General features: G+C 62.9%; 2 protein-coding genes across 7 annotated transcripts; one reads left to right on the top strand and one right to left on the bottom strand.

Moving 5' to 3' along the window:
- The first annotated feature begins 2,737 nt into the window (after positions 1 to 2,737).
- Entpd8 (ectonucleoside triphosphate diphosphohydrolase 8) lies at positions 2,738 to 7,342 on the top strand. 4 transcript variants are annotated; one of them, XM_070015177.1, is made up of 10 exons: positions 2,738 to 2,847; positions 2,992 to 3,159; positions 3,255 to 3,372; positions 4,827 to 4,977; positions 5,066 to 5,225; positions 5,347 to 5,577; positions 5,666 to 5,929; positions 6,086 to 6,196; positions 6,602 to 6,736; positions 6,836 to 7,342. In XM_070015177.1, the coding sequence occupies exons 1-10, from the start codon at positions 2,749 to 2,751 to the stop codon at positions 7,025 to 7,027; spliced, it is 1,629 nt and encodes a 542-aa protein (XP_069871278.1). In that variant the 5' UTR covers positions 2,738 to 2,748; the 3' UTR covers positions 7,028 to 7,342. The 4 variants fall into 4 exon arrangements, with proteins under 4 accessions (XP_069871278.1, XP_069871277.1, XP_069871279.1 ...); XM_070015176.1 differs by having other exon boundaries at positions 6,833 to 7,342; XM_070015178.1 differs by lacking the exon at positions 2,992 to 3,159 and having other exon boundaries at positions 6,833 to 7,342.
- A 78-nt stretch (positions 7,343 to 7,420) lies between these two features.
- On the bottom strand, positions 7,421 to 21,431 carry Noxa1 (NADPH oxidase activator 1). Of its 3 annotated transcripts, none has more exons than XM_070015173.1 (15): positions 21,206 to 21,431; positions 17,819 to 17,901; positions 15,324 to 15,593; positions 15,110 to 15,218; positions 14,028 to 14,162; positions 13,767 to 13,874; positions 13,076 to 13,129; positions 12,671 to 12,804; positions 12,152 to 12,257; positions 10,270 to 10,315; positions 8,970 to 9,001; positions 8,727 to 8,881; positions 8,026 to 8,137; positions 7,696 to 7,806; positions 7,421 to 7,585 (listed from the first exon to the last, which is right to left on the bottom strand). In XM_070015173.1, the coding sequence occupies exons 1-14, from the start codon at positions 21,380 to 21,382 to the stop codon at positions 7,711 to 7,713; spliced, it is 1,617 nt and encodes a 538-aa protein (XP_069871274.1). In that variant the 5' UTR covers positions 21,383 to 21,431; the 3' UTR covers positions 7,421 to 7,585; positions 7,696 to 7,710. The 3 variants fall into 3 exon arrangements, with proteins under 3 accessions (XP_069871274.1, XP_069871273.1, XP_069871275.1); XM_070015172.1 differs by having other exon boundaries at positions 7,696 to 7,810; positions 21,206 to 21,424; XM_070015174.1 differs by lacking the exon at positions 15,324 to 15,593 and having other exon boundaries at positions 7,696 to 7,810; positions 21,206 to 21,420.
- Between the last annotated feature and the right edge of the window lie 5,951 nt (positions 21,432 to 27,382).

Here is a 27,382-nt window from a genome sequence, read left to right as displayed (position 1 = left end):
GGAACTCTGGGCTGTCTGCATGAGTAGTCTTCAGCCATGGCCTCCAGCAGGTCCAGCATACCCTAGAAGAGGTACTGTCCTGCGGCTGGCTTTCCCCTTCCACCTCCGGCCTTTGAAACTTAGAGGGCCGGAGAAATGTTCTTCTGTCCACACACAGCATGTCAGCTGCTCCATCTGAGGGCTACTTGGGGCAGTCTCCACAGGGGGAGATGGGCCATCTGCTTCTCTAGGAAGCGGGAAGCAGGAAGCAGGTCTAAATGTACAATATGGCACTTAAACAGCTTGGCCTGGGCCAAGGTGGCAGACACTGTTCATGGAGGAATGAGTCAATCAATTTAAAACTCACCTGGTGTTATGATACACATACCAGAACTCGGAAGGCTGGAACAAGGAAGAGCTTGAGTTTGGGGCCAACCTGGGCTCTTTTTTTTTTTTTTTTTGTCGGCTGTGGGGCTTGAACTCTGAGTCTGGGTGCTGTCTCTCAGCTCTTCAGCTCAAGGCGAGCGCTCTACCACTTGAGTCATAGCACCACTTCCGGTTTTCTGGTGGTTTATTGGAGATAGGAGTCTCACGGTCTCTCCTGCCTGGGCTGGCTTTGAACCGCAATCCTCAGATCTCAGCCTCCTGAGTAGCTAGGATGACAGGTGTGAGCCACCAGCGCCTGGCTTTTTTTTTTGGGGGGGGGGGGCGTCTGGTCGTGGGGCCTGAACTCTGGGCCTGGGCGCTGTCCCTCATCTCTTCAGCTCAAGGCTAGCGCTCTACCACTTGAGTCATAGCACCACTTCCGGCTTTTTTCTTTTTACTTATGTGGTGCTGAGGAATCGAACCCAGGGCCTCAGGCATGCAAGGCAAGCGCTCTACCACTGAGCCAACTTCCCAGCCCAGTCCATGAGACTCTTATCTCTGATAAACCACTAGAAAACTGAAGTGGTGCTGTGGCTCAAGTGGTAGAGCGCTCACCTTGAGCTGAAGAGCTCAGGACAGCACCCAAGCCCAGTGTTCAAGCCCCACGACTGACCAAAAAAAAAGAAATTGCGGTACTGAAGGGTTTTGACAGGTGCGTGAGGCAAGAGGCAGTAGCGTGGCTACTGTGAAGACTGCAGCCATGAGCGTGGATGTGTCTTTCTGGTGTCCTGGCTTGTGATATTCGGAGTAGATGCCAAGGAGTAAATGGCTGGGTCCTAAGGAAGATCTGTGTTTGGTGTTTTGAAGACCATATTGTGATGTAAAGACGGTCGAAGGCAGCTTGTGTGTCTCTCCTCAGTGGAGCTGCCGGCCCTCTGCATTGGGCTGCATGCTGGCCAGCTCCCGGGGCTGGGCCTGGCCCAGAGGGCGTGGCCCCATCCCTGGGGACGCCGGGCAGGGCCCTTCCTCTCTCCTGGGCGCAGAGCTAACGCTGCTGGGCGGGGGGGGGGGGGGGGGGGGGCGCAGCCCGGCCTCGCTAGTGGCAGGGAGCTGAGGCAGACCTGCCCCTCCTCAGCCCAGCTCCAGGTGGGCAGAGCCCCGCAGAGATGGCAGGTGTGCGGCCGTGCGCCGCGCCGGGCACAGGCTTCCCGCAGCTGTCCCCGAAGGTGGCTGCAGGCCTCGGTGAGAGCCGGGGCATTGTCCTGGGGGCTGACCTGGGTGTCTGTCTGTGCTGTGTATGGGGCCTGGGGGGGGTCCTGGGTGTCTGTCTGTGCTGTGTATGGGGCCTGGGGGGGTCCTGGGTGTCTGTCTGTGCTGTGTATGGGGCCTGGGGGGGTCCTGTTCCAGGTGGGCATCTGTCCTACATAGGAGGCTCTCTAGATAGGAAGGTATGTCCTCCAGGTGTGGGGAGGACAGGCCTGTGTGTGGGAAGCCTGCCCCATCTCCCTCTTCTTCCCTGGGGCTCAGGCTGAGGGCTTTCAGTGCTACGTTCCTAAATATGGGTCCCCGAATCCCTGGCCCTGGCCGGTACGTGTTGGTCCCCATGACCCGGCTGCAGGCTAGCGATGTCGACTAGATCCTGGGAGTGTCCTCAGCACAATGTCCCCCTTTCCCTGAGCTCAGGGACCCACAGTCGCCTGCTCCCCAGGGAGCATCTGGGAGTGCTCACACTGTCAGGGAACGAGTCTGGGAGCGCTCACACTGTCCGGGAACGAGTCTGGGAGTGCTCACACTGTCAGGGAACGAGTCTGGGAGTGCTCACACTGTCAGAATGAGCCTGGGAGCGCTCACACTGTCAGGGAACGAGCCTGGGAGCGCTCACACTGTCAGGGAACGAGCCTGGGAGCGCTCACACTGTCAGGGAATGAGCCTGGGAGCGCTCACACTGTCAGGGAATGAGCCTGGGAGCGCTCACACTGTCAGGGAATGAGCCTGGGAGCGCTCACACTGTCAGGGAACGAGTCTGGGAGTGCTCACACTGTCAGAATGAGCCTGGGAGCGCTCACACTGTCAGGGAACGAGCCTGGGAGCGCTCACACTGTCAGGGAATGAGCCTGGGAGTGCTCACACTGTCAGGGAATGAGCCTGGGAGCGCTCACACTGTCCGGGAACGAGTCTGGGAGCGCTCACACTGTCAGGGAATGAGTCTGGGAGTGCTCACACTGTCCGGGAACGAGCCTGGGAGCTGACTATGATGCTCACAGCCGGATCTCTGGCGCACGCTAGCTAGCTGGCAGTGGCCAGGCTGTGCCAGTACGGGGGGGTGGGGACAGTAACGCCACTGTACACAAGGGTGTCACCGCGGGGAGACGGGACATGCGGGGCCCCAGGGCTGAGCAGGGCATGGCCACCTTCTACCCGTGGACCTCACATCCTTGGTGGAAATCACACACCTTGGTCTCTGCCCAGGGCCGTCTCAAAGCAGATTACAAAACACCCAAGGTTAGTGTTTCTACAAGTAACAGCTGCCTTTGTTTAAAAGCCGGGGGTCAGGGCCTCCGCCCTGGCGGGGCCTGGGGCGGGGCGCGGAGTCCGGTCCAGGGCTGGGAAGGGCCGTGTGTGGAGTTGAGCCCACGCGTTCCCCAGGTGCAGGCTCGCAGGCGAGGCCTGTGCCGGCGGCCGTGCGGCATGAGTCTCTCCTGGAAGGAGCGGGCCTTCCTGGCCCTGCTGGGCGCAGCCACGGCCTCAGGCCTCACGGTGCTCATCCTCATCCTGGTGGAGGCCAGCCGCGTCCTCCTGCCAGCAGACACCAAGGTGCAGGGCAGCACCGCAGCGGGGCAGCCCGGGGGGGGGGGCTGGGACGCAGCCCCTGCGGCCTCCTGACCTCCTGACCTCCATGCCGTCCCTAGTTCGGGATTGTGTTTGATGCCGGCTCCTCCCACACCGCGCTCTTCTTGTACCAGTGGCAAGCGGACAAGAAGAACAACTCGGGTGTCATTAGCCAGGCCCTGGCCTGCCGCGTGGAGGGTCAGTGGGGTGGCGGGCAGCCTGCTGGGTGGAGGGGCAGCGGGGCCTGCTGGGTGGAGGGGCGGTGGGGCCTGCTGGGTGGAGGGGCGGTGGGGCCTGCTGGGTGGAGGGGCAGCTGGGCAGTGGGAAGTCCGGGCCAGGCCCTGACCTGCCAGGACTCCTACCTTCGCGATAAGCTGTTTCCTCAGCCCTCAGCAAGTTGACATAAAGGAAGAGCCCCGATGGGGCAGCACGTGGGCACAGCCCCACGGTCAGCCGTGGAGAGTAGAGCCAGACCTGTCTTCTCCCTCCCTGAGCCTGGCCAGGACGCAGACCGCACCCCTCTCCCGAGCCTCCTTCGGGCCCCTTGCCTGACGTTTCCTCCACTGGCCTTGTGTGTCTGCCTTGGCTGAGTCCCTCCCTGCCTGACCCCCCTTTCCGGGCACCTGTGTGGCGCTGAGGGCAATGCCCTGTGGTGCCCTGGGGTCTCTTCGTGCTCAGAGGCAGAGCCTGAGGTGAGGGGCCTCCGGCCAGCCTCTCCAGAAGCCCTAAGGAGCACCCACCCTGCCCAGCCATGATCTTGGCTCCAGGTCCTTCTGGCCGGTGGCTGCCTTGCCTGGCGTTGATTCCCCACTCCCCACACACCAGCCCTCTGGCTCAGAGCTCCTTCCTCTCTGGTGACAGAGAGGCCACTGGACTCAAGCACGGGCAATTCAGATGATCTCACCTTAAGGTCTTTGGCAAAGGGCAGGGGGGACTTGAACTCAAGCCTGGCAAGGTCTCTGAGCTTTTTTGCCCAGTGTTCTTCTATTTGAGTGACAGTTCCACTTTCAGCTTTTAGGGGTATGTGTGTGTGTGTGTGTGGTTAACTGAAGTCTCATGGATGTTCCTGCCCAGGCTACCTTCAAACCACGATCCTCAGATCTCAGCCTCCTGCGTAGCCAGGCTCTTGTGTGTGGGTTGAGAGGGTTTCACTGTGTAACCCTACTGGCCTTGAGCTCTTCGCCCTCGTTGGCAACTGAAGTGCTTAGTGAAGGATCCTTCACATCCATTCCAGGGGACCATGCAGAGGCAGGCACAGGAGGGAGAGTATTACAAGGTTTATTAGGGGAGCCGTATCTCCCCCCAGAGGGAGCACATGGCGTCTGTCCCTATCCCGGTAGCAGGGGAGTCTGGGGGCAGGAAGTGAGGTGGGTGGGAGCTCAGGTGGGTCTGGGTGGAGAGAGGGGGGAGCGGGCCGTAGGGCGGGAACTGCAGGGCTGGGCGGAGCTCAGGCTGTGTGGAGCTGAGGACCCAAGGTGGGCGTGATGCTAACACTTGGAGTATCTACCACTGGTCAGAGCACCGACAAAGGCTGTTCAAACAAAATGCGAGTCACTCACAGGCTGAAAGCAGGGGGCGCTGGCCTGTCTGTGGAGACCACCATTCACCACACTCGCAGGCTGGGCCTTGACCTGCCCGGCGCTGCGTTTCAGGACCTGGAATCTCCTCCTACACCTCCGACCCCACGCAGGCTGGTGAGAGCCTGAAGGGCTGCCTGGGGGAGGCACTGGGGCTGATCCCTAAGGCTCAGCATCGGGACACAGTCACGTTCCTGGGCGCCACGGCCGGCATGCGGCTGCTCAGGTGAGGGGGCCCCAGGCTGTGTCCCGAGAGTGGCTGCGGTCGGGGAGGGGGGATGTCCCCTGCTACGAGGCCTGGTCCTCCCACCCAGCCAGGAGAACGGCTCTCTGGCAAGGGACATCCTGGCTGCGGTCACTCGGGTGCTGAGCCAGTCTCCTGTGGATCTTTGGGGTGCGGAAATCCTGACGGGGCGAGATGAAGGTTCCTTTGCCTGGATCACCATCAACTATGCCCTGGGAAGGCTGGTCAAGGTGTGTGGGCAGCCCGAGGGTTGGGCGGGGCCAGCGGTCAGGGGCCCGGGGCTGGGGCTGTGTGGCGGGCAGTGGGGTCGGCGGGCACGGCCATCGGGGCTGAGCGTCCGTCCGTCGTCAGTACTCCTCGTCCGGAGAATGGATTCAGCCCGCCGAGTGGGCTCCAGTGGGCGTCCTGGACCTGGGCGGCGCCTCCACCCAGATCAGCTTCGTGCCCGCGGCCCCCATCCTGGACCAGAGCACCCAGACCACCTTCCGCCTGTATGGCAGGAACTACAGCGTCTACACTCACAGCTACCTCTGCTACGGGCGTGACGCGGCGCTGGGCAGGCTCCTGGCGGCCTTGGTGCAGGTCGGGCGCCGGGCTGGCGAGGCAGGGAGGGGGGCGGCTGGAGAGGGGGCCGGCTGCCGGAGCGCACACCTCCTTCCCCTCCCAGCAGGGCGGCCCCCAAAGGCCGGTCCATCACCCGTGCTACCACAGCGGCTACCAGGTGGCGCTGCCCCTGGCCGCCCTGCACAGCTTGCCCTGCACCCCCAGCTCGGCCGCCCCGGAGCCCCCCCGGAACCTCACCGTCCTGGGGACCGGCAACCCTGCGGCCTGCCTGGCGGCCATCCGGGCACTCTTCAATTTCTCCAGCTGTGCAGGCCAACGCGAGTGTGCCTTCAACGGGGTCTACCAGCCCCCGCTGCGGGGCCGCTTCTACGTGAGCCCAACCCCTGGCCCTGGCTGCCCTCCCGCTGGGCCCCAGAGTGACCAGGAAGGGCGGGGTCAGGTGGGACGGGAGGAGCCCTGATTGGCTCCTAGGGACTCCGGTGCCATGGGGGGGGTGGTGACAGGCAGCAGTGCCTCTCCTCCCCAGGCCTTCTCCGAGTTCTACCACACCTTCAGCTTCCTGAACCTCACCTCCGGGCAGCCACTAGGCACGGTCAACACCACCCTCTGGGAGTTCTGCCAGCGGCCCTGGAGGCTGGTGGGTGGGCCCTGGGCACCTGCCCTGTGGGATCCCTGTGCTGGCAGCCTGCGGACGGGCCTCGGGGCCTCGCTGGTCAGGGAGTGTGGGGGCCGCCAGCCTCACTGCCGCTCACTCCCGGCATCAGGCAACTGGGTTTGGGGGAAGCCATGGGTAGAGAGGGAAGACAGCTCCGTGGTCTGGCTGCTGGAGGGCGGGGCGGGGGTCCTGGCCCTGAGCCCTGTGGGACCAGCCTCTGGGTAGCATGTGGTGGGTCACCCGGCTGGGCCCTCTAGGCCACAGCGTGGTCTCCGTGGGGCCCTTGGCTCCCGGGAGGGCCTGGCCTGCCGCTGTCTCGGGGCTCCTCTGGCCAGGACCTGTGCTAGGGTGCGGTGCCCTCACCCACTCCCCGGCTCTGGACCCCAGGTGGAGGCCAGCTACCCTGGACAGCAGCCCTGGCTGTGCAGCTTCTGCGCCTCGGGCCTCTACATCCTCACGCTGCTGCAGGAGGGCTACGGCTTCAGTGCAGACACCTGGCCCAGCATCGACTTTCAGGAGCAGGTGACCACGGCCCCCAGCCCGGCTCCTCTGCCCCTCAGAGGGGGTAGGATGGGCTCAGAGGCAGCTGTGAACTGCCCTGAGAGGCCCCGTGTCCAGCAGGCTGGCGGCATGGACATCGGCTGGACGCTGGGCTACATGCTGAACCTGACGGGCATGATTCCCGCCGAGGCGCCGGCTCCAGCGCGGGCGCAGAGCTACGGCGTGTGGACAGCTGGGGTCGTGTTCCTGGTGCTGACCATTGGGACCGTTCTCGGGGCTGGCGCCGTCCAGCTCCTCTGGCCCCAGGAGTAGACGGAGCCTGACTAGCATGGATGGCAGGGGTGACGAGGGCGTGGTGTATGAGGGGCAGGGACCTGGACATCTGTTGTCCAAACCTGGGGAGCCATTGGTGGCCCGGGCGGTAGACAGCTGTCCCCAGGCCCCGGGCATCCTGAGCCCACGACCCTTGCCAGCTGCTGACCCCCGAGGGCTCTGGGCAGGCAGACACCCAGGGTGACACCTTGACAACCTTGGGTCATGTGGCCACGGACGGAGTCCCGGGCCCTCAGGCACGGGCAGCGGGTGGGAGCAGGGGCAGCTAAGGGGGAAGCGGGGCTGTGGCTGGCAGGGAGCCAGGCGGTGGGGCCACGCCTCCTCCACGGGGGCTGGGCTGGGCTCCTCCACTGCAGGGCCCAGAACACTGACCACAGGGGGCAGTTTTTATTAAAAGCAGACGACACAAGATCGTTCAGTGCCGGTCAGGACTCGGGGGCTGTGAGGGTTCCACGCAGGTGCCAGCCGGAGCCACGAAGCACTTGGGGAAAATGCCGATGTGGCCATCACGGTGCCCCTCCAGCCACGCCGCGTCCACTGCAGGAACATGCAGTCGGGTCTGCTCCGAGCCCAGGCTGCTGAGCCTGGACACACCCGCCCACCTCCAGCCCCAGGAGCTCTGGGCAGCCCCAGGCAGCTGGCTGTACCTTCACACAGGACATCTAGCACGTCCCCTTGGCAGAAGGCCAGGTCTGCAGGGCCTTGGGCTGAGTAGCTGTGCTGGGCCACCACCTGGTGGAGGACTGGCCGGCCTCCGGCTGCCTGTGGGAAGAGGGTGGGTTATGGGGGCGGCCTGGAGCCGGGGTCCCCTGCATCTGGACAGACAGACGGCCTGGAGCCGGGGTCCCCTGCATCTGGACAGACAGACGGCCTGGAGCCGGGATCCCCCTGCATCTGGACAGACAGACGGCCTGGAGCCGGTGTCCCCCTGCATCTGGACGGCTGGCCGGCCTGGAGCCAGGGTCCCCCTCACTCACCCGGCACTGGAGCCGCAGTCCCCTGCACCTGTCTTCGTCCCTCCATGCCCCCTGCAGTGAGTCTTCCCCATGGATGGGTGTCCACAAGCCCTCCTCACCGGGGGCTTGGTAACTGCAAAGAGTCCTCAGGGTAGGCCGGGGCTGCCGCCACGGGGTACAGAGGGCAGTGCCAAGGCAGCGCCCGGAAGGGAGCCTTGACAGCCCTCCCGTGTGCCCGGCCTCCACCCGCCGGGCCTCCCGTGTGCCCGGCCTCCACCCGCCCGGCTCCCGTGTGGTCGGCCTCCACCGGCCCGGCTCCGGTGTGGTCGGCCTCCACCCGCCCGGCCTCCCGTGTGGTCGGCCTCCACCCGCCTGGCCTCCCGTGTGGTCGGCCTCCACCCGCCTGGCCTCCCGTGTGCCCGGCCTCCACCCGCCCGGCTCCCGTGTGGTCGGCCTCCACCAGCCCGGCTCCGGTGTGGTCGGCCTCCACCCGCCCGGCCTCCCGTGTGGTCGGCCTCCACCCGCCTGGCCTCCCGTGTGGTCAGTCTCCCACGCGGCCCTGTCTTCCAGCAGCAGCGTGGACCCTGGGCCTGGCATGGATGCCTGCCTGACCCCAAACTACCTCTTGCCCACGCTGGCCCACTGTGGCCCCCCCGCTCCAGCTCACCCCCCTCATTCAGACCACCCACCCCCTTCTACCCCGGGATGGCGTCCGGTCCTACCTGAGCTGCCCCAGCAGGGCCTGGCGCGGGAGGGCCTGAGCCAGAAGAGCCCTGAGGGTGGCCAGGCCGGCGCCCCTGGGGGCCTCCAGGGCCACCGTGAAGACACACTGCACGGTGACGGGCGCCGAGGGCTCCAGGCCCGCTGCTGCCGCTCCCTGGGAACAGAACGGCCCTCAGACCTGAGAGGGCTGAGGGCAGGGAAGGCCGGGAGGGGACGGGACGGGGTGGAGGGGAGGCTCTCACCACAGTGGCTGGGGGCTCCGATGCCAACCGCCCTGCGGGGTAGAGCAAGGGGGAGAGCGAAGATGTGGAGAACAGCGGCTGATAGGCACCTTAGTGCTGTCCCAAGCTTTCCGGGTCCACCTCCCCCACGGCCTCTGACCCCGCACCCCCCCACGGCCTCTGACCCCGCACCCCCCCACGGCCTCTGACACCACACCCCCCACGCCCTCTGACCCCACACCCCCCCCACGGCCTCTGACCCCACACCCCCCCACGGCCTCTGACCCCACACCCCCCCACGGCCTCTGACCCCACACCCCCCACGGCCTCTGACCCGACACCCCCCACGGCCTCTGACCCCACACCCCCCCCACGGCCTCTGACCCCACACCCCCCATGGCCTCTGACCCCGCACCCCCCCCACAGCCTCTGACCCCACACCCCCCACGGCCTCTGACCCCGCACCCCCCCCACGGCCTCTGACCCCACACCCCCCATGGCCTCTGACCCCGCATCCCCCCCACGGCCTCTGACCCGACACCCCCCACGGCCTCTGACCCCGCACCCCCCCCACGGCCTCTGACCCCGCACCCCCCCACGGCCTCTGACCCCACACCCCCCACGGCCTCTGACCCCACACCCCCCCCACGGCCTCTGACCCCACACCCCCCCACGGCCTCTGACCCCACACCCCCCCACGGCCTCTGACCCCACACCCCCCACGGCCTCTGACCCCACACCCCCCATGGCCTCTGACCCCGCACCCCCCCCACGGCCTCTGACCCCACACCCCCCATGGCCTCTGACCCCGCATCCCCCCCACGGCCTCTGACCCGACACCCCCCACGGCCTCTGACCCCGCACCCCCCCCACGGCCTCTGACCCCGCACCCCCCCACGGCCTCTGACCCCACACCCCCCACGGCCTCTGACCCCACACCCCCCATGGCCTCTGACCCCGCACCCCCCCACGGCCTCTGACCCCACACCCCCCATGGCCTCTGACCCCACACCCCCCACGGCCTCTGACCCCGCACCCCCCCACGGCCTCTGACCCCGCACCCCCCCACGGCCTCTGACCCCGCACCCCCCTACGGCCTCTGACCCCGCACCCCCCCCCACGGCCTCTGACCCCGCACCCCCCACGGCCTCTGACCCCGCACCCCCCCACGGCCTCTGACCCCGCACCCCCCACGGCCTCTGACCCCGCACCCCCCCACGGCCTCTGACCCCGCACCCCCCCACGGCCTCTGACCCCGCACCCCCCCATGGCCTCTGACCCCGCACCCCCCCACGGCCTCTGACCGGCGGAGCTCCCTCACCTGAGGACGGAGGGGCCTGTGCGCCCACCTGCTCCTGCTGCGGCCTCTGCAAGGAAAGCCAGAGCTGCGTGTGGCCAGGGCGGCGGAGCGGGCGGGCAGGTGGCCGCCTCACAAGCAAGCTCCCTACCGAGGCCTGTCCTGGCCCAGCAGGGGGAGGGGTCGCGTGGGGGGGACTGCGGCTAGAAGGAGGTCACCAGCTGGACTGCACTGCCAGTGGGTTCTCCAGGCCCTGAGCCAGGCCTGGCTGGGGCCACGTCTTCCCAGACCCACCAGGAGGCCCCAGTGCCATTTGTGGGTGACCTGGTCACCCCAGGATGGAGTTCAGAGAGGTGCCCACCTTAAGGTAGCCTGTGTTGGAGGAAGTGTAGGTGGGGGTGGCACTGAACTGTAAGGAGAGGAGGAGGAGGTCCTGAGCTGTGGGGAGGAGGAGGAGGAGGAGGAGGAGGAGGAGGAGGAGGAGGAGGTCCTAAGCTCTGAGGAGGAGGAGGAGGAGGAGGGGGGGGAGGGGGAGGAGGAGGTCCTGAGCCCTGAGGAGGAGGAGGAGGAGGAGGAGGAGGAGGAGGAGGAGGAGGTCCTGAGCTATAGGGAGGAGGCAGGGGAGGGACGGGGAGGAGGAGGTCCTGAGCTCTGAGGAGGAGGAGGAGGAGGAGGAGGGGGAGGGGGAGGAGGAGGTCCTGAGCTATAGGGAGGAGGCAGGGGAGGGACGGGGAGGAGGAGGTCCTGAGCTCTGAGGAGGAGGAGGAGGAGGAGGAGGGGGAGGGGGAGGAGGAGGTCCTGAGCCCTGAGGAGGAGGAGGAGGAGGAGGAGGAGGAGGAGGAGGAGGAGGTCCTGAGCTATAGGGAGGAGGCAGGGGAGGGACGGGGAGGAGGAGGTCCTGAGCTCTGAGGAGGAGGAGGAGGAGGAGGAGGGGGAGGGGGAGGAGGAGGTCCTGAGCCCTGAGGAGGAGGAGGAGGAGGAGGAGGAGGAGGAGGAGGTCCTGAGCTATAGGGAGGAGGAGGAGGAGGGACGGGGAGGAGGAGGTCCTGAGCTATAGGGAGGAGGCAGGGGAGGTACGGGGAGGAGGAGGTCCTGAGCTCTGAGGAGGAGGAGGAGGAGGCGGAGGGGGAGGGGGAGGGGGAGGTCCTGAGCTGTGGGGAGGAGGAGGAGGAGGAGGGGGGGGGAGGGGGAGGAGGAGGTCCTGAGCTGTGGGGAGGAGGAGGAGGAGGAGGAGGAGGGGGAGGGGGAGGAGGAGGTCCTGAGCTCTGAGGAGGAGGAGGAGGAGGGGGAGGGGGAGGAGGAGGTCCTGAGCTCTGAGGAGGAGGAGGAGGGGGGGGGAGGGGGAGGAGGAGGTCCTGAGCCAGGAGGAGGAGGGGGAGGGGGAGGGGGGGAGGGGGAGGAGGAGGTCCTGAGCCCTGAGGAGGAGGAGGAGGAGGAGGAGGGGGAGGGGGAGGAGGAGGTCCTGAGCTGAGGGGTGAGGGTCTTGCTTGCAGTGCAGGGCACACCAGGGCTGACCTGGGCCCTGACTTAAGCTGAGGTCAGCAGGAGGAGGGCAGGTAGACTAGGTAGACCCATGGGCAGGTACTGAGGCCTCGCGTCTCGGGAGGGGACCGGAGCTCTGAGAACAGAGTGGACTGAGCCTCTGGGGGAGAGAAGAGCCGGTGGCCGGCGTCCCAAGTCCGAGTGAGACATGAGGCCTGTGGCTGGTGTCTCAGGAGGAAAGCTGGCACTGCCCTGCTTCCGTACCTCACCTTGTCCCTAGGCAGTCACGGTCCACCCGCCGCCTGCCCCAGAGCCCTAGGATGGCCCATCCGAGAGGCTGGTGGCTGGGCTGGCTATGCGCCAGCAAGCCGACCCCTCCACATCCCCGGCCAGGCTGTCCCCCAGGGGGTCCAGGCTCACTCACTGGGTCCTGGTAGGGGGTGGACAGGATGCGGCCAGTGCTCACTTCAGGCTCTGCAGCAGGGGGGCTGGGGTGGGGGCTGGCTCCTTGCAGGTCCGGGACTTGGGCCCTGGGGGGAGAACAGTGCCCTCTCCTCAGGCCTTGTGCAGCCTGGAGCTCATGGCCCTGCCCCGGCCTGTCTGCTCCAGCCCAGCAGTCCTGAGGGGTGGCGGAGATTCCCGGACTCATCCCGTCTCCCCAGCTCCACAGCTTCGGCATCGTTCCACGTCACAGAGCCCGTGGCCCGTGGGGGCCCAGTGAGGCTGTGGTCACTCCTGGCCAGCTTGGCCCAGAGCCCTGCTGCTTCATGCGAGCTGTGTGGGCCACAGAGACCACAGGTATACCCCCCATCCCAACCCACCTCCCAGACAGGCAGCTTGTGCAGCAAGAATCAGAACACGGGGAGGGGAAAGGTGGGCCGGTGACCCTTCCCCAGCACCGGGAATTCTCATCAGCTGTACGTGTCAGGAGTGACAGTCCTACCCCCTGACTGGTGGAGCAGGAAGTCCAGGCCTCACGTGCGAGGCCTCTGCTGTGTAGGGAGGCAGGACGGGCAGGCAGAGGCCCTCTCCTGCTGCTGCAGCCCTGGGACCAGCTTCTCTGCCGGCTGCACACACCTGGAGGGACAAAGCAGCAACCTCGCCCTGGCCAAGAGGGCAGACAGGCCTCCCTCAATGGCTCCCGATGGTCCAGGGCCCGTGTGCTGTTTGCAGGCCCTCCCCCAGGGACGGTGACCACCCCAGCCAGCGCCCCATCCCTTCTGAGAGGGGGCTGGACACCAGGGACCAAAGAGGACCCAGGACCCCCACCATTCTCTTTGTGGCCAGTGGCCAGTCCTGTCATGCCAGGCAGGGACAAGCCTGGGACTGCCAGAGGCTGCCCACCTACCTGCTGAGGCTGGACACCTGAGTGCTGGTCATCAAGGCTGGAGGAGGCCACCACCTGGCGGGGGACAGGGCACAGCTATGCCGGGGCCTTCTCGGGCTATCTTCAGCCCACACTGCTTGCTAAGGCTCCCGGATCTCCGGTCTATGGGTGGCGGGCTGTGTGCCGGCCCTGGCCTGCCAGACCGCCGCAGTACACAAGAAGTTCATGACAAAGAGGACAAGCCAATAATCTGGAGTTACGTTCTCATGACTTCTGCAGATGCCCTTCTCCCCCGGCACCAGTCTGCTCATGGGCACCGCCCTGGGCCCGGGCGACATTGCAGCGACCGCAGGGTGTGGCCAGCCGAGGGGCCACCAGGGCAAAACAACTGGAGCAAAAACAGGACGCTGAGACGGGCTCTTCTCCCAAACGCCTCCCACCCTTGGAGCAAACCACACCAAGGCGCCCGCTGGCCTGTGGGGAGAAGAGCGAGCATGTGCGTGGAGGACAGCCCAGACACGGCTCTGCCTCAGGCCCGCGGCCCTGCTCCACTCCAACCCCAGGGAGCAAGCTGAGGAGGGTCTTGCGCCCACGTACCCTGACCAGGTCCCCAGGCCCGCGCCTGCACTGGCAGCATGCGAGTTGCCCACTGTCAACGGCTGCAGCCATCCCTGGGCCCCGCAGACACGCAGGCCGGGCCCGGGACCCTCACCTTGGCCTGGCCGAGGAAATCCACCGGCCGCAGGAGCTCCAGGTGTCGTCTGTAGGGCCGGAAGACCTCACCCCTGGGGACCTGCCGGGGCTCCAGCGGCACCTGATTCTGGGGTGGAGGCATTGGGACTCAGCGGCTGCCGGGCTGAGCTACAGAGCACTCAGCCTGAGAGCGGAAGGGCTCCCTGGGGCCCTCCACAGGCCCGGAGCCTCCGTGCGTCACCGCTGGTCACCAGGGCCCACGCCCGCCCGCGGCCCTCACCTGCACCTGGCCCAGGGCCGTGTCCAGGCCGCCTCGGGCCCCCTCTGGCCCCCTGGAGATGGCCTCCCGTACAGTGCTGGCAGCCTCAGTCCAGAGCCCCAGCTGGCACTGCGCCGATGCCACATTGTACAGCACCTAGGAGTGGGGGTGGAGGTGACCGGGCCTGGGCTTCACCTGGCCCAGCCCCAGTCCCAGCTGCTCAGGGGTCCAGCTGGCATGGGAGCCATGGGCTGGACCAGGCTCCTGGGCACCCGCCTGGCCCCAGCAGGAGTGGCTGGGTGCCCTGCCCCGGGTGCTGTTCAACCCTGGAAGGGACATGTTCCACTTTGGTCTCTTCGTTTTTTCTTGGAACACCGGACACTGTTCTTTGTAAGATGGCCCTTTGGCTGTTCCAGAGTCTGCTGGTGTCAGCCCAAGGGACAGAGGACACGGCCTGCACCGGCCAGCCGGACAAAGCTATGGCTGTCCCAGGGCCCCTGCCCAAAGTGGGGTCAAGCTGTGCTCTGAGCCACCTCCAAACACCCTCAGTCGCTGCTGGGGGTGGCGGGGTGAGTACACGCCGGCCCAGATTCGCTCCACAAAGACCCCACTGCCCGCTCGGGCTCTGTCCTGTGGCCTGCCCACTGGGCTGTGCCTGCCACAGCCCCCACGCTAGCAGGGGACACAGCCCCGGGCCGCAGACGGTGTGTCGTTAGACCCTGGCTTCCCCCATGATCCTTCACTGTGACTCACACCGGCCCCAGAGGACTGAAGACAGGGACACGGCCCTCCCTCGGGGAGGGAGCAGAGCGCCCCTTCCTGCTCTGTCCCTCCAGTGGCCTCTTAACTGGCCACCTATTGCCATCCCTGTCCTGTCCTCTCCCTTTGGGGGCCCAGAAAGGCCTGAGTAGTTCTCCCCCACCCCCAGAAGAGGGGGCAGGAGGGGCGCTGGGGCTCCAGGTCTGCGTGACTCACGGTGACCCTGACGCCGCTCACAGCTGCGGCCCGGCCTGCGAGTCAAGACCCCAGAGCCCCCGGTGGCTCCGACCACATCCCAAGGCCCGCTACCACCCCTCATTAGACGGCACCCCGTGCCTGCTCACCTCCCAGGCCTGCAGCCGGAAGTGGAGACCCAGCTGCGTGTAGTCAATGGTGGCATTGCCCCTCAGCTGTGCCAGGGCCAGCTGGAAGTCCAGCAGGGCCTCCTGGAACCTGTGGGCAGTGATGGCCTTAGCAGAGCATGGAAAGGGCTGAGCCCCGACCACTGGCTGGGCCTCGGGAAAGGCAGGGGGCCCGTGCCACCCACCCAGGCCTCACCCAGGGCGGGACGCAGGGGTCCGAGCTGAGGGGAGGCGCTGTGGAGCTGGGTTTGCTGCCCCGCTCGCCGTCCGGCCTGAGGCCCTGCGCCACGCGCCTGCCTCAGGAGAGCCTCCTCCTCCACACTGCGGCTCTCTACCTCTCCAGCTGGCTCCAGTCTGGCTCCCGCCAGACCCCACCCCCAGGCCGGCATCCGGCTGACCGGAGCTGAGATCTGCAGTCCTCCCTTGGAGAGCCATTGACCACTGTGCCAGTCCTGTTAGTGCACACCTGCAAAACGGCCACCTGACTACTGCAGGTGACAGGGAAGAGCCAGGGTGCCGAGCCCCCCGTGGACCTTAGCAGAGAGACCAGGCTTGGACCCCCCCCCGCCCGGGAAAGCACCCCACCCAGGCTGGACGGGTCCCAGGAGTGAGGGCGGGAGGGGGGGTGCAGGGATGGAGGCGGCATACAGGAATGGAAGGAGGGGTACAGGAAAGGAGGTGGGCAAGGAAGGAGGCGGGCACAGGAAGGGAGGCGGGCACAGGAAGGGAGGCGGGCACAGGAAGGGAGGCGGGCACAGGAAAGGAGGTGGGCACAGGAGGGAGGTGGGCACAGGAGGGGAGGTGGGCACAGGAAGGGAGGTGGGCACAGGAAGGGAGGCGGGCACAGGAAGGGAGGCGGGCACAGGAGAGGAGGCGGGCACAGGAAGGGAGGCGGGCACAGGAAAGGAGGCGGGCACAGGAGGGAGGTGGGCACAGGAGGGGAGGTGGGCACAGGAGGGGAGGTGGGCACAGGAGGGGAGGCGGGCACAGGAAGGGAGGCGGGCACAGGAAGGTAGGTGGGCACAGGAGGGAGGTGGGCACAGGAGGGGAGGCGGGCACAGGAGGGGAGGCGGGCACAGGAGGGGAGGTGGGCACAGGAGGGAGGTGGGCACAGGAAGGAGGTGGGCACAGGAGGGAGGCGGGCACAGGAAGGGAGGTGGGCACAGGAGGGGAGGTGGGCACAGGAAAGGAGGCGGGCACAGGAAGGGAGGCGGGCACAGGAGGGGAGGTGGGCACAGGAGGGAGGCAGGCACAGGAAGGGAGGCGGGCACAGGAGGGAGGTGGGCACAGGAGAGGAGGTGGGCAAGGAAGGGAGGCGGGCACAGGAAAGGAGGTGGGCACAGGAAGGGAGGCGGGCACAGGAAGGGAGGTGGGCACAGGAGGGAGGTGGGCACAGGAGGGAGGCGGGCACAGGAAGGGAGGTGGGCACAGGAAGGAGGCGGGCACAGGAGGGGAGGTGGGCACAGGAAGGGAGGTGGGCACAGGAGGGGAGGTGGGCACAGGAGAGGAGGCAGGCACAGGAAAGGAGGTGGGCACAGGAGAGGAGGTGGGCACAGGAGGGAGGCGGGCACAGGAGGGGAGGCGGGCACAGGAAGGAGGCGGGCACAGGAGGGAGGCGGGCACAGGAGGGGAGGCGGGCACAGGAGGGGAGGCGGGCACAAGAAGGGAGGCAGGCACAGGAGGGGAGGCGGGCACAGGAAGGAGACGGGCACAGGAGGGGAGGTGGGCACAGGAGGGAGACGGGCACAGGAGGGGAGGTGGGCACAGGAGGGAGGCGGGCACAGGAGGGGAGGCGGGCACAGGAGGGGAGGTGGGCACAGGAGGGGAGGTGGGCACAGGAAGGAGGCGGGCACAGGAGGGAGGTGGGCACAGGAGAGGAGGCGGGCACAGGAGGGGAGGTGGGCACAGGAAGGAGGCGGGCACAGGAAGGAGGCGGGCACAGGAGGGAGGCGGGCACAGGAGGGGAGGCGGGCACAGGAGGGGAGGCGGGCACAAGAAGGGAGGTGGGCACAGGAAAGAGGCGGGCACAGGAGGGGAGGTGGGCACAGGAAGGAGGCGGGCACAGGAAGGGAGGTGGGCACAGGAGGGGAGGCGGTCACAGGAAGGAGGCGGGCACAGGAGGGAGGCGGGCACAGGAGAGGAGGCGGGCACAGGAGGGGAGGCAGGCACAGGAAGGAGGCGGGCACAGGAAGGAGGCGGGCACAGGAGGGAGGCGGGCACAGGAGGGGAGGCGGGCACAAGAAGGGAGGCGGGCACAGGAAGGGAGGCGGGCACAGGAGGGGAGGCGGGCACAGGAGGGGAGGCGGGCACAAGAAGGGAGGCGGGCACAGGAGGGGAGGCGGGCACAGGAAGGAGACGGGCACAGGAGGGAGACGGGCACAGGAGGGGAGGTGGGCACAGGAGGGAGGCGGGCACAGGAGGGGAGGCGGGCACAGGAAGGAGGTGGGCACAGGAAGGAGGCGGGCACAGGAGGGAGGCGGGCACAGGAGAGGAGGCGGGCACAGGAGGGGAGGCGGGCACAGGAAGGAGGCGGGCACAGGAGGGGAGGCGGGCACAGGAGGGGAGGCGGGCACAAGAAGGGAGGTGGGCACAGGAAGGAGGCGGGCACAGGAAGGAGGCGGGCACAGGAGAGGAGGTGGGTAGGGAGCGAGTCTGCAGGCCTCAGTGAGCTGGGGCAGGCATGGTTCTGACCTCTCCAGCTGGAAGTTGACCACTCCTCGCTGGAGGAAGCCCACTGCCATGCAGGTGTCCTTGGTGACAGCCTGGTCAAACGCCTGGGGACAGAAACACCCAAGGGACAGCACAGTTCATGCCCAGTCAGCTGAGGCCTTGAGGCACATGGAAGCCCACTGGTGGCCCCCAGCCACCCAGGCGCTATTTTTTTTTTTTTTTTTGTCAGTGGTGGGCTTGAACTCTGGGCTTGGGCGCTGTCCCTCAGTTCATCAGCTCAAGGCTAGCGCTCTCCCACTTGAGCCACAGCGCCACTTCTAGTTTTCTGATGGTTAGTTGGGGATAGGAGTCTCACGGACTTTCCTGCCCAGGCTGGCTTTGAACCGTGATCCTCAGAGCTCAGCCTCCTGAGTAGCTACGATGACAGGCGTGAGCCACCGGGCCCGGCCCGCCCAGGTGCTTTGTGCCAGTTATGGTTGTTCCTTCCTTGTGGCCAGAAGCCAATCTGTACACCATGGAGAAGAAGAGCAACACTAGACAGAAACGCTTTGGCGTGTCACTAGCTACCTCTGTGGAACAGACCATGAAGGCCTCTGTCTTCTAAAATCCGTTTTTTTGGTAGTCCACACAAAATGGCACACCAGATATTTATCACACCAGAACAGAAACACAGAAGCCCCAGTGGGACTGGCTTCCCTGATTCGAAGCACAGCTCTTCCTGAAGTGGGACAAGTGCAGTGTGCTCCCAGTGTGGGAGGGGTGTGGGGAAGGTGCTGGGTGCAGGCTGGGTTCAGGCTTGCAGTGCAGTCACAGAGGGCAGGCACTGCGGTGTGCTCCCAGTGTGGGAGGGGTGAGGGGTGAGGGGAGGGTGCTGGGTGCAGGCTGGGATCAGGCTTGCAGTGCAGTCACAGAGGGCAGGCACTGCGGTGTGCTCCCAGTGTGGGAGGGGTGAGGGGTGAGGGGAGGGTGCTGGGTGCAGGCTGGGTTCAGGCTTGGTGCAGTCACAGAGGGCAGGCACTGCGGTGTGCTCCCAGTGTGGGAGGGGTGAGGGGTGAGGGGAGGGTGCTGGGTGCAGGCTGGGTTCAGGCTTGGTGCAGTCACAGAGGGCAGGCACTGCTCGCGTGGGCTGTCCCACCACACCCAGCAGCCACGTCCAACGTGACCGGCTTTCATTTCACCACGCAGGGGGGCTAGGAGGGCCCTCCCCAGCCCACCCGCTCCGTGATTACTCTTACTAATTGTAGCTTCTCCTTCTACTTTCTAGAACTTCCAAACTGCTGGCTAAATATGTCTGTGCTCCTGTGAATACTAACGTTGCTGATTTAGGCAGTACCGCCCCCTGGCCCCCTCCCTCCGTCTTCCTCTTACAGTAGAGAATGAAACGTGGCCCTGCCCGGAGTTACAGGAGTTACACAGCACATGAGCAGGTGAGGGCCAGCTCTCCTAACATATGACTCACCATTTAATTGCCTAGCCATAGACGGTTACGTTTCCTGGATAATATGTTAAAGGGGAAGTTGTTTTCTGAGATGATTGCAGGTGCAAGTTCAAATGTAAGCAATAACACAGGCCTATATGGAAAATGAACTTACTACTTGTGGGTAGGGATGGAATGGAAAAACTAGGAGTCTGTGAGGAACGGGGTGACATTGTTCCAAAGGAAATGTACTCATTATCGGACTTATATAACTGCAACCCCTCTGTATATCACCTTTATAACAACCAGTACAATATTTTAAAAGAAATAATACAGGGGCTGGAAAGGTGGCTCAGTGGTAGAGTGCTTGCCTTGCATGCATGAGGCCCTGGGTTCAATTCCTCAGCACCAAAAAAGCAGAAAAAGCCGGAAGTGGCACTGTGGCTCAAGTGGTAGAGCGCTAGCCTTGAGCTGAAGAGCTGAGAGACAGTGCCCAGGCCCAGAGTTCAGGCCCCACAACTGACAAAAAGAAAAAGAAAAAGAAAGAAAGAAAGAATACAGAAGGCTCCATGCCCAGCATGTCCTTCTGGTGAGCTGTTGCAGGTACTCCACCCCAGTGCCCTGTGCTCTGATTCCTGTCCCTGTCAGGCAGCCATCCCTGCTGAGTGCATGGCCCTGGAAGGTGGAGGATGCTGCAGGCTTTGAGCCACACACCCAGCAGCAAGAAGTATGAACAAGAAGTATTGAGAAAGGCAGAGAGGGTAGTGTGTGTGTGTGTGTGTGTGTGTGTGTGTGTGTGAGAGAGAGAGAGAGAGAGAGAGAGAGAGAGAGAGAGAGAGAAAGAAAGAAAGAGAGAGAGAGAGAGAGAGAGAGAGAGAGAGAGAGAGAGAGAGAGAGAGAGAGAGAGAGAGAGAGAGAGAGCGCACATCTGTGTACCCTTCAATGCCAGGTCCTGTTTTAGGAGGCAGGAAGCAAGCAAGCAAACAGGGAGTTGAAACCCTGTTTCTCTCCATTACCACCCTTGGTCACATTCTTTCACCTGGGAACAGGTAGGCCCCCATTCTGATCCTGTCTCCAGACTGTTTTCAGGTATATTCCACCCAAGCATGCACCAGCACTGCCCCTGGCCTGCCCCAGGGACGGTGGTGTCTGGCCCAGCTGGAGGCAGAAAGGGCACAAGGGGCTTTTGTCAGGGCGGGGCCAGGGGCTCCTGCCTGCGTCCAGCTTCTCAGGGGAAACCCCAGGGAAGTATCAGGAAGGGAAGGGAGGCCCTTTGTAGGTGACTTCAGCACAAGGACCTTTTCCCCAAGGAGAACGGGACTCAGGGTCTCTTTTGTGCCCCACTGACACTCAAGGCCTCCCCCAGGGTGAGGTCTAGGTCACCTGCTCCGGGGTCCCCTGGGGTGAGGTCTCAGGTCACCTGCCCGGGGTGAGGTCGCAGGTCACCTGCCTGGGGTGAGGTCTCAGGTCACCTGCCCGGGGTGAGGTCTCAGGTCACCTGCCCGGGGTGAGGTCGCAGGTCACCTGCCTGGGGTGAGGTCGCAGGTCACCTATCCCGGGGTGAGGTCTCAGGTCACCTGCCCGGGGTGAGGTCTCAGGTCACCTGCCCGGGGTGAGGTCTCAGGTCACCTATCCCGGGGTGAGGTCTCAGGTCACCTGCCCGGGGTGAGGTCTCAGGTCACCTATCCCGGGGTGAGGTCGCAGGTCACCTGCCCGGGGTGAGGTCGCAGGTCACCTATCCCGGGGTGAGGTCTCAGGTCACCTGCCTGGGGTGAGGTCTCAGGTCACCTATCCCGGGGTGAGGTCGCAGGTCACCTATCCCGGGGTGAGGTCTCAGGTCACCTATCCCGGGGTGAGGTCTCAGGTCACCTATCCCGGGGTGAGGTCGCAGGTCACCTGCCCGGGGTGAGGTCGCAGGTCACCTATCCCGGGGTGAGGTCTCAGGTCACCTGCCCGGGGTGAGGTCGCAGTCTCCCGCCCGCGGGGCTTACCTGCAGCGCGGCCTGCAGGTCGCCGGCCAGCAGGTGCACGCAGCCCATGTTGAAGCACATCCGGGCGGGAGGCTCCCGCACGCTGGAGAAGAGGCGCAGAGCGCAGTCCCAGTCCCCGCGGGCCACGGCCTGCACGCCGCGGTGCCAGTCCCGCACCTGGTCCCCGAGCGAGCGCATGGTGGCCGGGACACCTGCGCGGCCGCGACCCAAGGCCGCGCCCGGAGCCCCGCGAGGCTCCACCCCGAGCTGCGGGCCCGGCCCCGCCCCGCGGACGGCCCCGCCCCTCCCGCCCCCACGATCACGACCCCGTCCCACCTGCTCGACCACGCCCCCGACTGGCCCCGCCCACAAGCCCACCTATTCCCCCATTCGACCACGCCCCCGCCTTCCGAAAGGACGGGCCACGCCCACCCGCCACGGCCACGCCCTCTCCACCTCCCGCGCCCGCTGGGGCTAGCCCCTCCCCACCCAGCCCCGCCCCTCAGGGCTTCCGCCCGAGCTCGGACTACAGGGCTTCCGGGTCCGCCCAGCCGTCGGTGCGGCGGGAAAGCGGCCCGGGCGCGCTGCAGCCGAGAAGCTAAGGTTCCGGGCCGTGCGTGGACGGTGCGCGGCGGGCCGGCCCGAGCAGGTGAGCGGTCACGGGCCGGGGGGCGGCCCGGTGGCTCGGCGTCGCGCTCGCCCAGGCCGGCTCCCGAAGGAAGGCGCTGTGCAGGGCGCGGCCCGCCGCCGCGGGGCCCCGGCGGCCGCGGGGTCAGGCCGGACGTCCTCGGCCGCGGGGAGGGCCGTCCGCGCCTCGAAGCCCTTCGCCGGCCCGGTGGACTCGGAAGCTCGGAAGCGCGCGGCCGCGGGGCCTCGGTCCGCCCCGGAGCTGGCTCCTCTGGGTCCTGTGTAACTCTAGGGCCCGATCGGGTCCAGCCGGGCTGTGCGAGCCAGGCGCCGTCACCGGCCAGGCCTCGGCTTTCGGAAAGCCCCGGGTCCCCACGCCCCCACCCCGTGCAGCAGGGCTGGTGACCGCGCCCCGCCTGCGCGTGCTGCGTGGCATCACCCTCACAGGACTCCGCCTGGGTGGCAGGGTGTCCCTGGAGGATGGTTTCACTTCCCACAGCCTGGGGAGGCCAGGGCAGAGCAAGGAGGAAGGAGGAGGACGCTGTGCTTGGTGTCTGCAGCCTGCATTTACCTCCTGGGCACCACCTGTGGGAGCCAGGCACGCGTGTCTGCCCTTTGTTACCTCTGACCTCCGACTCTGGGGCGTTTCCTCTGCCTGTGCACACAGGCAGTTTAGGGACAACTCCACAGGCCTGGACTTCGAGGGCCCATTGGCTTGGACTACCCTGGGGCTGGAGGCAGCCACATCCAGCACCGGGCTCCATAGCGCCGGCCCCCAGTTACCACCCTCCTTTGCCCTCTTTTGGTGTGTCCTTTACAACATGGGCAGGATCCCATAGCAGAAGGGCCCTTGGACACCTTACTGGGGAGCTGGGAAAAGCAAGGCCCAGAGACACTGAAAGCCAGACAAACCAAGATTCACTGGCATGGAGACGGAAGAGACCCAGGGCATCGGGCCCTTAGGTGGAAGCACCTGTGAAAGTGGGGCAGTGGCCAGGAAGCTGCCTGCCATGGCTCCCACAGGGTGGCGCTGTTAGGGCTGTGCAGCCCTGAATGTCCCTGTGGGCATCGGCTTCCCTGGCTGGCCACTGCCAGGGTCAGCCCAGGTGTTGGCTTAGTGGAAGACACTGAAGTCAAGTTGATGGGTCTCGGGAGCCAGGCCTGGCGTGTGCCTGCCTGCCAGCTTCCCACTGGTTGGCACTTTGGTGTGAATATGTTCAAAGGCCACCTTGTGGCGCACCACCAGACTATGCAGCTGGCCGTCCTGCCTGCTTGGAAGACGCAGGGCCTTAAGGCATGGGTCTAAGAGGGTTGGGGATCAGTTTGCCCTTCCATTCCTGAGAGAATGGCAGTGAACTGTGGGTCCTATGAGGTAGCCCTCTTCCTGCTGATTTTATCACTGTAGTTCCTGCCTGTCTGTGCTCCCTGTGCATGGAACAGCTACCTGGGCCAGACCCCTTCAGGGTGGGGATGCAGACAGAGGGCTCCTTGTGCTGAGGGAGCCTGCTGGGCCTCCTCTGCCTGCTGAGGATGGCCCGTGTCAGACGTCTGCCAGTCAGGCAGTGTTTGCCGCCTTGTCCTCAGTCCAGGTGGTCTGGGCAGTAAATACCTGGCCTTGTAAGGCTGACAACAGTGAGCAGGAGCAGTGCACCGGGCAGTCGGGGTCCTGGGTGCCTGTGAGAGAAGCACTGGGTCAACGCTGTGGACCTGGTGTCCTGCCAGCCTGAGCATCTCCCCTCCTGCCACCCACCCCAAGGTGCATCTGAAACCCCCTGAGGACCCAGCCTGAGTGGATTCTGGAATATCCAGGGAGAAGAGATGCTCCATCCGTGAGTGGGGCCTGAGCTTCTGGGGCCCAGGCAGCCTAACAGGAAGAATGAACTGGAAGGAGACCCTGTGCACTCACTCACACAGGACCCTGACGTGTGTGCATAGTGACAGGAACACTGCACTGGCCTGCCCATTGCTCAAGGAAACAGGAACATGCCTACACAAACATCAGTATATAAGTCAGTTGGGACAGGGGATACACTTGTAAGGCCAGCACTGAAGGCTAAAGCAGGAGGGTCAGGAGTTCCATGTCAGCTGGAACTATATTCTAAGGCTTGATCGCAAAACACAAATAAAAACACTTGTATACAAGTATGCATGGCAGTATTTGCAATAGTCAAAAGTAACCAATATCCATTAACTGATAAATCATAGCTATGTGGTCCAGCTATATAATTATATAGTATTCAGCCATAAAAAGGAATGAAATGGGAAGTGGTGCTGTGGCTCAAGTGGTAGAGCACTCGTCTTGAGCTAAAGACCTGAGGGATAGCGCCCAGGCCCAGAGTTCAAGCCCCACGACCGAGACAGAAAAAAAAAAAGGAATGAAATCCTGGGTGCCAGTGGCCTACCTGTAATCTTGGCTGCTAAGTATGCTGAGATATAAGGATGGTGCTTCAAAGCCAGTCTGGACAGGAAAGTCTGTAAGACTGAATTCCAGTTAACCAAGCAAGAAGCAAGAAACGGAGCTGTGAGTGAAAAAGCTCAGGGACAGCACTCAGGCCCTGAGTTCAGGCCTTAGTACTGTCATAAAAATAAAACAATAAAAGATAAGAGAATAAAGTTCCCACATCTGCCCAACATAGGTGAACCCTTAGGACATATGCTCGGTAAAAGAAACCCACCTACAAAAATAACAGCTCCGTGTTACCTGCCTATGGGAACTGCAGAGACTAGGCAAAGACCCAGAGCCTGAAGGTACCCAGGGATTGTCCAGAGGAGGAACGGGCCAAGGCTGCGTTTGGATGTAGACCTGGTCTGCAATTACACTGTCTGGCTGTCCCCTGAATCTGTGAACATGCTGAACACTGTGTACTTTCAGAGTACAAGCTTCATGGTATATGAATTACATCTCAATTAAGTAAAAAAAATTACTGAACTGTGTTCTATGCAGTGGGAAGTTAGGGCTTTTCACGGAAGAGGCCTGAGCAGCCTGGCTTACGGAGTGCACTCGCTGCTCCTAGTGTCTCCAGGGACTGCAGGGTAGTGTGGGATGCTCACGGGAGGCACTGTTGGGCCTGTCCTGTTGGAACTTGGAGGCTGCAGTGACTGTTGCCAAAAGGAAACTGCCACACAGTTCAGGCAGAAAAGTGTTTATTTGGGAGAGCCAAACTGCCAGCCTGTACCAAATGTAGATGTAGGTGTGCCAGGAGAGGACTTATGGCAGGGAGAGAGATTATACGGGGGAGGGCGGGGAGGAAGTGTGGCTGCAGCGGATGGGGAAGTGAGCCCAGAGCCTGGGGTCGTTTGCTGACTCACTGGCGGGTGATTTACAGTCACAGGCGGTTGCTGGTTTGGGGCTATCCTTCATGAGGAGTGGAGGAAGGTGTCACAGCCCTCAGCAACTGAGGACAAGACAATGACAGACACCAGACCGTGGCATTGAGGTCTGGGGCACCAGGGGCCTGAAGTCTTCCACTAGCTTCAGGTGTCCTGCGTCCAGTTTACAGGGTATTTATTGAGTAGCGTATAGGTGCATACACAGAAAGTGAAGTCACAGTTGCTTTGAAGTGACAAGCACCAATCATGTGGTATAATTTTAGTCAAGTGATAACTTTTTTTTTAATCTTAGAAGCAGGTGTAACCAGTAAATGACTTACAGTTAGCATAGATTTTTTTTTATCCCCAAGTTCCTAGAAGGTTTGGTGTGGAAATAGCCTACACCTGGGATAGAAATCTGAACTCTCTTCAAGCTAGGACTGATCAACCTTTTCAGGAAATTCTCATCATTCTGAGAGTTCATGTTGGGAGGAGGCATTCCATCCTTCCAATCCAGTCTCACAGCTCAACTTTTCGGGGCTCCACAGGAAGAAAGCTGTTTTCTGGGGCAGACCTACAATTCCAGCCTTTAGATAGTTATAAAGGGACGCCGACTCTCTGGCTGCTTCCTGCTGGCAAGGTGTGTTGGCTTGAGGGGTAAAAAGTAGAAATATTGTCTGGTCCAGGAGAAGGCACCTTAGTGGTGAATGCATGTATGCATCCTTGGATGAAATCAAAGAAGTCTAAGAGGCAAGGGCTGAACAATAAGAAAAAACATTATTAGAGGGTCTACAAATGGCAGAAGGAATGGTGGAAAGGAAAAAAAGTTCAGGGCGGAAAAGAAAAATTGGATGACTTGGCTGGTTCCTGTCTCCTGCGTTCCAGGTGGTCCTGGAGTGGGCAAACCATATCCTAACTACTACTGACTGATTAACATCTGGCAACTGGGTAGGAGAGAGCACAGTGGACTGGTTAAGAATAACGAGTCAGAAACTGTGGCTGGATTGGAGTGGTTAAGGGACAGGTGGGAGGCCTGATCATTTCCAGGACTATAGAGTACGGATAGGAGCTTCACTATAAATAGAAATAGCAGGTAATAGATGGATAAGTTCCTGCCCAGTTAGAAGATCGACAGGTATGGGCATTAGATAGGCATGCTTATGAACTGTTTTCTTTTGACTTCTGGCTCTTGTTAGCTTTGAAAGGGCAAGCACAAAGTGACTCCATTTAGGATCTGACACTGTCCCTGCTTATCTGTGCAGTTCTCCCCAACTGCCTCTGGTTGATTGACTCCTCATTTCCAGGACTAGCTTTGTACCAAAAGTTTAGGAGGTCTCTTCTTGCTGGGATGATGTTGCATTTGGAGTTTCTGCTTGTTTCTGGTCTGGCATGTCCCAGACTGGTGGTAGGGCCCACGTTTGGGCAGTGGAGAGGTGACTGACAGAATGAGAGTCCTTGCCAAGACACTTTTTATTTCCAGTTGAACCAACAAGATCAATAGAAATAGTTTTTAAGCAGGGTTTACCTGGAACTTATTAAGAATAAAAGCTAAATCTGACCAACCTCTAAGAGTCATCTGTCACTCTGTAAGTCTGTAAATGCTGCAGAGAATCAAAAACTCAGTAGTGGTCATGATGAGAGTTTTGAGACAGCAACTGATTAAACAATCTATTTAATTTTTAACTGAATATAGCATTTTAGGATACTAATTAAGAAATACTAATCAGCTCTGTATCCAAGGTGTCTTACATACTTGGGAAACTGGCATTAGACAGTGAAAAATAGCATATGAGTTAAAAGGTCCTTCATTTGATGGACTTTGATATAAATACTTAAATGGACTTTGATTTTACATTTGTTCTTACCCAAATCTGATGTGCTTCTTTGCAGTTTGAGTTTAAAACTGCCCCCCTTTTTTTCTTTTGGCCTGTGGAGCCAGTTAAGTAGTTACAATTGAAGCCAACAAGCAAATAATTTAAGGAAATTTCAGTATAAAAAACAGTATTGCCAGGTGCTGGTGGTTCACGCCTGTAATCCTAACTACTTAGGAGGCTGAGATCTGTGGATCAGTTCAAAGCCAGCCTGGGCAGGAAAGTCTGTGAGACACTTATCTCTAATAAACCACCAGAAAACGGGAAGTGGCACTGTGGCTCAAGTGGTAGAGCACTAACGTTGAGCTGAAGAGCTGAGGGACAGCTCCCAGGCCCAGAGTTTAAGACCCACAATCAAAAAAAAAAAAAAAATTAGTATTGAAGACAGAAG

This window comes from Dipodomys merriami, unplaced genomic scaffold (assembly GCF_024711535.1).
Source record: "Dipodomys merriami isolate MVZ:Mamm:240054 unplaced genomic scaffold, mDipMer1.0.p SCAF_11, whole genome shotgun sequence".
Taxonomy (NCBI): Eukaryota; Metazoa; Chordata; class Mammalia; order Rodentia; family Heteromyidae; genus Dipodomys; species Dipodomys merriami.
The sequence above is the reverse complement of the archived record's forward strand: the minus strand, read 5'-3'. Positions and strand labels throughout refer to the sequence as shown.